Consider the following 10,802-nt stretch of genomic DNA (forward strand, 5'->3'; position numbering starts at 1 on the left):
AAGCCAACCATTAAAGACATGTTAGAAAGTATGTGAATGGTAATTAGGGCTATTCCCTGCTAGATAGACTAGAACTTTGAAGTGCAAACCTGTATTGTTAGGGAATTAGAGATGCTACTAAGTGTGTGTGTTTACTTATATCTTGTTTAATAATTAGCCATGTAAACAGACAATAGCTATAGTGACAGACAGGAACTGATTCAGAGATATAAAGGGAATATTAACACTTAGATGAATCTTGAATGCAATAATGTCATTGTCTATATGTCTCTTTAAAGTTTGTGATAGACTGCCTAATGGATAAATAATTTGATGTTAATCCATGTAGTTAATTACTGGTGAAGTGTAGGAAACTGAAGGTTACATCAAAAGCCTATTTTTCACCTAGGATTGTATGGTCAAATGGCTGCTAGAAAACTGTATAAAAGACCCTTGGGTCCTGATCCTGTCATCTCAGATCTGCTTGAGGCTTCATGCAGGGGAAGCCTAAGTCATAAGGATTGAGATCCTAGTCCTGACTGGACCACCCTGAATATAAACATTGGACTATAACCCATGAACTGTTTCTGAAAGAATTCTTTGCAACTACAAAGCTCACTATCTCTGCTATGAATCTAAATCTCAAGAATTGTACCCATGTCTGTATGTATACTGATCTTTTAACCATTCTCTCTCTCTCTTTTTCTTTTTTAATAAATTTTAGTTTAGTTAATAAGAATTAGCTGTAAGCATGTGTTTGGGTCAGATTTGGAATATTCATTAACCTGGGAGGTAATGTGTCCGATCTTTGGGATTGGTAGAACTTTTTTATATGATGAATAAGATTTTCAGTAATCCTCATCATAGTTGACTCGGGTGTCTGGATGGAGGCCTAAGGCTGGGTTACTTCAAGGGAACTGTATCTTTGGCTTCTGGGTAACCAGTGAGGTATTATAGAAGCTGTTTTGTGCTGGTTTGGTAAATCTAAATATTGGAATATCCACCAGCTTTGGGAATTGTCTGCCCCATTCTTTGCAGTTCGCCCTAATTGAGTGACCTCAGTTGACTCCCCTGGGACTCTGGTAACATTTCCTATGGCATAACATAGGCCATAGAATTTCACCTAGTGACTCCTGCACCTAACCCAACAACCTGTGATTGAATTAGAGCATATTTTTAGAAAAACATCCAGTCTTGATATAAAGACTTCATGAGATGCAGTCTTAAATATTAAATCCTATAGAATGACAGAAAATTTCTCTAGAAAAGTTATCATTTCCTATTCACTTTTATAGGATTTTACTATGAGGACAAAGTTATTTCTCCTGTGGCCTAGTCAGGCTCTGAACCCAGATTTTAGTGTAGTAACACACTGTGCCCTCCATCCTCCCTGTCTGCTTTCATTTGTATGTAGGCTGACCAGATATCCCGATTTTATAGGGACAGTCCCGATTTTTGGGTCTTTTTCTTATACAGGCTCCTATTACCCCCCATCCCCGTCCCGATTTTTCACATTTGCTGTCTGGTCACCCTATTTGTATGAATGTTACTTTTCTTATCCCACTGCTTTGATAATAGAACTAAAAGGCCCTGCAGATTCCTGCTAATGCAAGATGGAATGGGATGAATGCACCCTCTAATGGAGAAGACAGGAATAAATCTTTCCTAGGCATCAGAGTAGAGAAATTGTATTTTGGATTCCTCATAGTGCAAGATATTTTATTCCAAGAAAGTTCCTTGGGGAGGACCCTTTGTTGTCAGATGACTTTGCAACTGACCCATCTCTAGAGTTTGTTGCTATCACATTCCCTGCCAAAATGCCCACTTCTTAAATGGATTCCCCATTTGGTTATCATTTCCCAATGCTAGGCCTCACCCTGAAGTCATTCCAGATACTGTTCCCAAATGTTATTACACTACATTTTAAAGAGAGAGAGAGAGAGCAGCTAACTACAAGCACATGTCACTAGCAGTTTATCTCATGGTTGTTCTCCCACCACTGTAACCCTTGCCTTCCCACACCCCCTTCCTTCATTTATTACCATTGCATGTTGTGTAATTTCCACAGCAAGCTGCTTAGGGCAGAGACCTGTCACTCATTTGTTCTCTAAAGTGCCATGCATAGCTATAGTGTTGTATAAGTAATAATATTGCACTGATAGGCACATAGAGATTGCCACACTGGACCAGAGCAGCAGTGCATTGAATCTGGGATCCTGTCTCGACCAGTGCAGGGCCATCCCTAGCTATTCTGGGGCCCTATGCAGCCCCCCCGCGGGGTGTGTGTGGGGGGCCCCAGGCCTCTGCAGGGGAGGAAGCGGAGGGGCTGTCCCCAGGGCTCTGGGGGGGAGGGACAGGGCCGGGGGGGGGGGGGGGAAAGAACTGACTTGGGGGGCAGGGGGGAACCACCCCCCAGCACTCACTGGCGGCGCGGCTGGGTCTGGGTCTGCACTTCCCGCCACCGGTGAGTGCAGACCCGGGCCATGCTGCAGAGCTCAGGGGAGTGGGGGCGGAGCAGGGGCGGGAAGAGGTGGGGTGGGGGCCCTGGGGAAGAGCCAGAGCAGGGGCTGGAGCAGCACGCAGCTGCGCAGGGCACCAGGAAATTTGGTGCCCCAAATTTCCTGGTGCCCTACGCAGCTGCGTACTTTGCGTATGGGTAAGGACGGCCCTGGACTAGTGCCACATAGTTCCGAAATAGACTCAGATATCTCCACAGTGGACAACTATGGGATAAACTGCTGCTATAGGAATTTTCTTAATTTCCTCTATTACTTAGTTGCTGGCCCTGAACCATGAGGTTTTACTTCTTGTATCGCTTTTTTTTATCCTGTCTAGTATAATGGTTTATGTTCTCATTGTTCATGGAAACCTTGCTGGAATCCTACTAAGGTCTTGGTCCCAGTGATTTCTAATAGCAATGATGGAGGCTTCATGTCCCAGATGGCCAGCCCCTTTAAGGGGATATAGGCCCAACCCCAACTGTGACACAATTAGCTCACCTCCTGAAAATGAAGGTCCTGTGATTTGTGAGTAATATCACCAACCAGTCCTTCTGGGGAAAAGATAAGAGCAGAGGCCCATGGAAGAGCTGGAAGAAGTTAAAGACTCCTGCAGGCTGCAGAGAGCAAGAAAGCTCCTGCAGGGGACACTGGGGCACCAAGGGGAGGCCAGACCCCCCAAGAACGACTGGGTGGGGGCTGGATATAGAGAGGAAGAGAGACCCCCCCCCCAGGGAGAAAGGATTGGGTCCAGCTGGAGACTGGAGTGAAGACTTTGTTTCTTTTGGATCATTAGTGGAGGGACACTATTGAGTTATGTTCTGGAAAGACTTGATTGCCAGCCTGGGTGGAACCACTGTGGATGGTGTTGTCAACAGGCCCGGGTAGAAACACAACACAAGCACCAGAAGGAGGGTTGTGAAATTCCCTTAGTTAGGAAGAAAGGGCCACTGGAAATCATGTGTAGGATTAAATAAATTAGACCCCAGCCATAAGGGGAGACTCGTTTTGAATACCTTGGACTGTGAGGAGCTTATTGCAAAGGTGTGAGAAAGGGAAACAAAGGCAGGGTTGTGCAGCACCCCCTCCCCGCCAGGCCACAAGGAGGGCTCTCTGCAGGCAATGACACTGTCACACCTCATTTATTTAACTGGGGTTTTGAGTAACTTGGAAAACTAATCACCCTTTCTAAAGTCTACCATTGCCACAGGCCTGCCTCCACAGCCATCCCCTGAATGGTCCTGCTTCAAGCCCCAGCGCCCTGCCTCCTCCTGTTCCCTCCAAACAATGGACACGGTCAGGGAGATGTGTGTGTCAAATCTTACACTACTGCAGCTTGTGCTTGTTGTGGGGATAAACAGAGACATGTCTCTAGACCTGTCAATCCAGCACCTCAATCTCACCTGCATTGTTTTCCCTTTCAAAGGAAAATTAAATTACAAATGCCAAATGACATTCTGCCTGTGTTTGGTAGCAGAGGGAGAACCAGCAATGTGCGGCTAGTAGACCTACAGGTTGCACCTGATAGCACAGGGGTAAAAACTGGGGTCTAACATCTATTGGGTGCTGCTTTAAGTAATACTACAGATTATGTTTTTCCTGGTGAATTAGGTATGTCCTACTGAAGTGAAGCATTTGGGTCAGAATTAGTCACTTCAGCTGCAAAGTTCTGCAGCCCCAAGGAGGTGGGAATGCTGGCATGCCTTCACCTCACCCTGGGATACATGGGAGATTTGTGCAATTTTGTGTCATATATTTTCTTGCTGCCTCTTGGTCATTCACATTAAAAGTGATAACACAGCCTCTAGCACAGCACAGGGGTTCGAGCTAATAGAGTTTCTGTGCCATTGGATCATACAATGGGAGCTTTCAGTGCTGTGGGAGCCTGTGCTAATTCAGAAGGCTGATAGGAGCTTATTCTCAGTCTTTCCCCTGGGGAAACCTCCAACACCTGACCCTAGGGGCTCCAACAGCCAGTCCCTAAAATACTTCATACTAGCAAAGGCAGGAAACGTCCATCTGAGCTAGCTTGTCAGCAGGGCCGGCTCCAGGCACCAGCGTAGGAAGCTGGTGCTTGGGGCAGCCAATTCAAAGGGGCAGCACTCCGTCCGGTATCGGGGCGGCACGTCCAGGTCTTTGGCAGGAATTCAGCGGCGGGTCCCTCATTCCCTCTCTTCCTCTTTGAGCTGCCGCTGAATTGCCGCTGAAGAAGCGGCGCGATTGAGCTGCCGCTGAAGTGCCACCGCTCGTCTTTTTTTTTTATTTTGTATTTTATTTTTTTGCCGCTTGGGGCAGCAGAAAAGCTAGAGCTGGCCCTGCTTATCGGGGCCATGATTTCTCACTATGGGTCCCAGCCAGGTCTAACCATGCCCAGCTGATGTTAACTTCTCCGCTTCATTCTGCAAAGCCTCACTTTCCTGGGCTCTGACAGCAGCTGAGCAATGAAAAGGAAGATGCCCTCCCATGCTGCAGGGTAAGATAAGGAGTTTCACCCTGATACACCCTTGCTGGGTTGCCAGTGGAGATATCTGCAGGCACCTGTTCTGCTTTGTACTGGAATACATTAGGCTGTTTCCTTAAGACTCTGGCTGGGTATTGGGATACTTAGAGAGAGGGAAGGAGTAGCAAAGAGCTTGGGAATGGGCTCTTGTAAGTGGGATACTTCCAGGACTGGGTAATTCCAGACAGTGCATGTATCACTAACTCAGCATTACTTTGGTTTGCATGATAAAACAGACACACAGTAGGACAGACGCTCCGTGAGGCCTCTGTGGGGTTAACATGGAGCAGCTAGTCCTGATGATTTTGCATGCAGAAGTGAATTTGCTTCTTTTGGGTGTTCTGTGTTGACCCACATCATGTGTGATTATGTCACAATGTGTCCTATTAGACATTCCGATTTGGGTTGTGAAAGTGCTCACCTCTTCCATTGAACTGCACCTTGAATTGAATGGGTGATAGAGCATGGGATACCAGGAATCAGCTTTCTCAGCAGAGGGTGGCTGACTGTGGAATTACCTCTCAGAGGAGATCACAGTGAACCCAGCCTTCAGCGAAAGTCTTTCAAATTGTACATATGGCACACTTATCTAATCTACCTTCATCCTCCCTCTCCCTTCCATCCTAGTGTTTGTTATAATTATTTCTTGTGTCTTGTTTCAGTTTAGACCACGGTGGCCAAACTGTGGCTCGCAAGACACATGTGTCTCTTTTACTGTTAAAGTGAGGCTCATGGAGATCCCCAGGCCCCTCCTCCCCCATTCTCCACTTACCAAACAGGGGTGGAGGAGCTCGGGACCTCTGCCTTGCGGTGGGGTGGTGGGATAGGGGCTTCTGCCCAGCGGAGGGGGCGGGTCTCAGGGCTTCAGCCCCACAGGGCACACCTGCCAGGACTCAGGGCTTCAGCAGGAGCGGGGCTGCAGCCCAAGCCCTGTCAGGCACCTCCTGTGGGGATGAAGCCCTGAGACCCAGCAGGTGCGCCCCAGCTCTTGAACTTCTGAAGATTGTCGTATGCAGCTTGGCGCATCAGTAAGTTTGGCCACCCCTGGCTTAGACTGTAAGCTCTCTGGGAAAGGGTGAATGTCTTCCTATGTGTCTGTGCAGCCCCGCACACAAAGGGGTCCTTTTCCTAAAGGGGGTCTTGTGGTGCTACCATTGTATAAATAAATACTAATAATATCCTCTCTGTACAAATGAGGGCTGACAAAAGAGTAAAAGATTCTTGTAAAATTCCAAGTAAGGCAACTGAGTGTAGAAGAACAAGATTCATTTCAAGCACACACAAAGATTTACCCAGTTCTCATTGAACAACATGGGAATCTTTCTATTAAACTTCAATAAGTGTTGGATGTGGTCCTTAATATGTGTCTTAATTTTGTATTCGATGCCTAGATATTATAGTGATATGTGCACTGGGGATGCTGGTTTCTTGCTGTTGTTGTCATGGATTGTATGGAAAATGGGAAATTGACCATTTTCTGTGAAAAACATGAGATCTCTGTTTCCAAGAAACTTTTCACCAATTTCCGCTTAATGTGCATATACCTGAGAGATGGGGATGTGGCAGAGTGAGCAAGGAGACAAGTGGATATGGAGCCTTAGAGGGAGCCGTCTGGCCTGCTCTTCGGTTCTCAAACTGAGCCTGCAGACCAGACCACTGAGGGCAGTGGGAAAGAAACAACGGGAAAAAGCAAACAGTGAAGCTTAGGAGGAAAGGGGACTAGTCCCACAAAGAGGAAAGCTTTATTAACAAATCATTGGAACAATTTACCAAGATTTGTGGTAAATTCTCCATCACTGATCATTTTTAAATCAAGATTGGATGTTTTATTAAAAGATCTGCTCTAGGAATTATTTTGGGGAAGTTCTATGGCCTGTATTATCCAGGAGGTCAGACTAGATAATCACAATGGTCCTCTCTGGTCTTAGAAACTATTAATCTATTTTCTCTGGTGGGGAGGGGCATCTCCATTAGCCAGTTCTTGCGGGGTATTTCTTCTCCCGCACTATTGCATGATTTTGACTCCTTTGGGGCAGGCAGACCTTGCCTATGCTGTTTGCACTACAGGAGTTGCTGCTGTTGATAAGCCTGATAGACTTCAAAGCCAGAGTTTATGGCACATGTGGAGTATGAATGCTGAGGCAGGCACAAGCGGAGCCTAAGTTACAAGCTACACGCAAGCTAGCCTTTGATTCTGAGAGTTTTGCAAAGTTTAGCTCTAACCAGCTAAAAGATGAATGTAAAATCCTCATTTAGGGGCGTACAGGAACATTTCTAGCACTGGTTAAAGCATTGTTTGGTACGTATTGGCAATTAAAATACATTTATAAAATGCAGTGTTGCCCATGAGATATGCCCATCTGAACCAAGAGAAATGGCATGTTTTCCATGAATAAAGGATTCCACCTAAACAACAGGTAAATGGATGTAGAAGATTAAATAGATTTAACAGTGAAGCAGAAGAGGAAGAGGCCATTCTAACTAACAATGAGCTACCTCTTATTAATATCATTCAGAATAAAGTGTAAGGCAGGATTGGTAATATCCACGAATCTCCCCAGTGGCTGGAACTAGTGTAGATTTTCCAGGAGTCATACGCATATGGGTATTTTCAAACTGGACCACTCCAAAGGTCCATCAAGCCAACTCTCCAGTCTCCAGCAGTGACCAATGCTGGACGCCTCAAAGGAAGGTGTAAAATCCCTATAATGATTATTATTGTGCAGTATTGTCCCAGAGGTAAATTCCTTCCTGACTCCAGCTGGTGAGCAGTTTACATCCTGAAGTGTGAGGATCAAGAGCCCGGGTAATTTTATCTTACCTAGTGTCACCGCAGGTGCTATTCTGATTCATATAAGTGTGCGTGTGTCTTTAATACCTCTGTCAATTGTTATTTGTTGTGGGGTTGCTCACAAGGGCTAGATTTCATATCCTGGTTTGTTATACTGGCTGCCGATGCTGGTTTGCTGTTGTAGAGTTTCTCATTAGTGTTGGGCTGCACAATATAGTTTGTTATTGTAGGGCTACTTACCAGGAACCAAGCTACCAGTGTTATTTTGTTATTTGTAGGGTTGCTTATGACTCATGGTCATAAGAGGAAAAAGCATTCCCACACTTATTTTTAAAGAGGAAACAAATAATTTCACGAATTTTGCAAACAGGTGAAATTTTGAACCTACCAACCTTGACAGTGTCACTAAAGCCTCTAATGAATCATGTCTAAGGACCTACAAGTAGAGGACAGTAGCCTATATGTTCATTTGCTTTACTCATGTAGATGTTTTAGGTTGTGAATTGAATTTCACACTAACATCTTTCAGTTTGCTTTAAATGAAACAGTTAATTCAATAAGTAACCCTGATGTATTAACAAATATTTATTGAGATTAAACAGTGAGATAAGAGCTCACCATTCATCTGCCTTTAACTTGCACTAAGCCCCAAGATTATTAAATGGTTTTAATATACATGTTTTTGCTGATGTGATGTTGTGTCTTGCGGTGTCTTGTTTTTTCCCTTAGGGTGTCTACAAGGCCTGGCTGTGCTCCGAGTATTTCAATGTGACACAACAACAGTGCCAACACCGGATTCCATGCAAGCAATACTGCCTGGAGGTGCAGACCAGGTGCCCCTTTGTGTTACCTGACAATGACGAGCTGATCTATGGAGGATTGCCTGGTTTCATCTGTACGGGTAAGAAGGTCATGGAAGTAGAATAGGTGTCCCCGTAATGACTTCTTGTCTCCTGCCCATTGTACATGTCAGGAAACGGAGGAAATACAAAAAGACAGGCGGACAAATGTGTGGGATGGATGGGGAGGATTTTCAACTCACGTTTGAGTAATAAATTCCATTTCTCTAGAGCCTTTCACCCTGAAGACTCCTATAGCACTGTACCATGGGCCAAATCTTGTGTAAGGACTTCAGGATTTGGTCATATATATAAAATAAATAAATATATAGGAAGTACATTATCCAGTATTGAAATATTTCCATCTCTGAGGTGAAATATAGCTGTTCAGCAGCCTCACAGCAACACTACCTGACAGTTTAGGGCAGGAAGTGAAAAACAGTCCCACTGCTAACTGAAACGTCAAGGGTCTATTTAGTGAGGCAAAATGTGACTGGGTTAAAGTTTGACCAGCTCATTGACATTTAACTGCTACAAAAGATGTCAGAGGATTTCCTTTTTTAAAGTGTGTTTAGTATTCATGGCAGGTGCTCAGAGAGTGAAGTCCTCTATTTATCCATCCATACAACAGGTACAGTATAGTTAGGGGCAGTACAAACTTTCCATCCTGCTACCTACCTAGCACTAGGTTTTCCTGGCAGTTCTCCCATCCATGACTGAACCTGGCCTGATCCTATAGTTTGTAAGATCTGATAAATACACAGCCTGAGATGTTCACAGCTTTGTCCCAAAATATCATTACACATGGTCCTTGGATCTTGGAATAAAGTGGACCTGGACCATGGTTGCTTTTTCTTTGGAGGAATGTGGCCTAGGGACTTAGTCCCAGAGAAAATCTGCCCAAATGAAGGTGCTTGGGGTGCCAGTCCTTAGGCTGAAAGTTGTCCAGGAGCAGGCAGCCAACCAGAACTGAAACCCTTTTTTCCTACTGCAGGTGGATTTTCTGGCAGGCCCTATGGCTTTACTCTCTATTGGACTTCCCCTGCACGTTCACTGATTCTCACTATCTGTTGTTATGTTTTGCCAGGGTTGCTAGAGAACCAATTATCCAATGAGGAAGCAAAGTGCTGCGATGTGCAATGGGACTCTTGTGACCACCCACCAGACAGCAACTACAATGCGTCCCCCAAATCCACAGAGTCGGAGTCATTCCATTACCACCATCATGACCCCCACCTTCATCACCACCAGCAGCATCACTATCACCTCTACCACCACCACCAGTACCACCAACCCCACCCACCATCTTTGCTGCCTGTCTCCGCAGGGTCTCGCCTCAGCAACAGCAAAATCAGACTGTGCGTCCTGGTCCTTATGCTTCTCCACACCATGGTGTCCTTCTCAAGCGTGCACAGCAGTGAGGGGACTGCCAGCAGGGGGCTGAGCTTGGAGGCCCTGCCTGCCATGGATGAGAGCATAACAAGAGATGAGTGACCCAGAGGGGAAAGGAAACGTCCAAGCAGAGTGCCAGCTCTTTTCCTGCCAAGGGGGGCACACGCTATTCCTCCAATGGGAGGCACAGGATTGGGGGTGATGCACACACACACCCCTAGCCACACCCCCAAGAGCTGCTCGCCACGGGGCATCCCCGTGATGAAGAGTCTTTAATGCGCACAGGGCTGCAGGACTCAGCTTTGAGAAGGGTTCAGTTATCAACAGCCTTTCAGCTGTGTGCATCCTGCCTGGGAGAGGCTCTGGGAGCTAGCGCAAAGAGGTATAGAAAAGGGGAGGGGGGCTGGGATGGGAGAGGGTCCCTTTGAAAGAGTTCTCCCCATGGAAATGCCACTGCTCTCCCTGCCACCTATGAGGTGTCTCATGTGGTGCCCCTATTTTTTCTACCAGCTGGATAATTCAGTGCAATGGGTTCAAGAAATTGGTTTATCCATTATTCCTTCCCCCCCCCTCCCAGTCTTTAAACCTCACCATCGTATATCGCCAAAGCTGCTAGGTGGCATATAGAGCAACTCAAACACCTCAAAACAAACCCCAGCTAACTTCTCCTCAAACCTTTCCCTGCTGAGGGACAGTCTTGGGTCCTTAGTGTGACCTGGTGACCCCTCTGTCTGGGTAGCATGGTGTTAGGCTCACTGTCTTGCCAACAGACAAGATCCATTTCTAAGGTTAAGTTGTTGGGG

General features: G+C 46.0%; 1 protein-coding gene across 1 annotated transcript in view; it reads left to right on the forward strand.

The window, feature by feature from the left end:
* The window catches only part of FAM155B (family with sequence similarity 155 member B), a 79,025-nt gene extending 68,924 nt beyond the window's left edge, over nt 1-10,101 (forward strand). The window contains exons 2-3 of the mRNA XM_024201327.2: nt 8,498-8,669; nt 9,695-10,101. Of these exons, the coding sequence (XP_024057095.2) occupies nt 8,498-8,669; nt 9,695-10,101 (579 nt within the window). The remainder of the gene's footprint in view (nt 1-8,497; nt 8,670-9,694) is intronic.
* Nucleotides 10,102-10,802: the final 701 nt, after the last annotated feature.

The sequence above is a fragment of the Terrapene carolina genome, unplaced genomic scaffold, assembly GCF_002925995.2.
Source record: "Terrapene carolina triunguis isolate 2854851 unplaced genomic scaffold, T_m_triunguis-2.0 Scaffold131, whole genome shotgun sequence".
Classification (NCBI taxonomy): domain Eukaryota; kingdom Metazoa; phylum Chordata; order Testudines; family Emydidae; genus Terrapene; species Terrapene triunguis.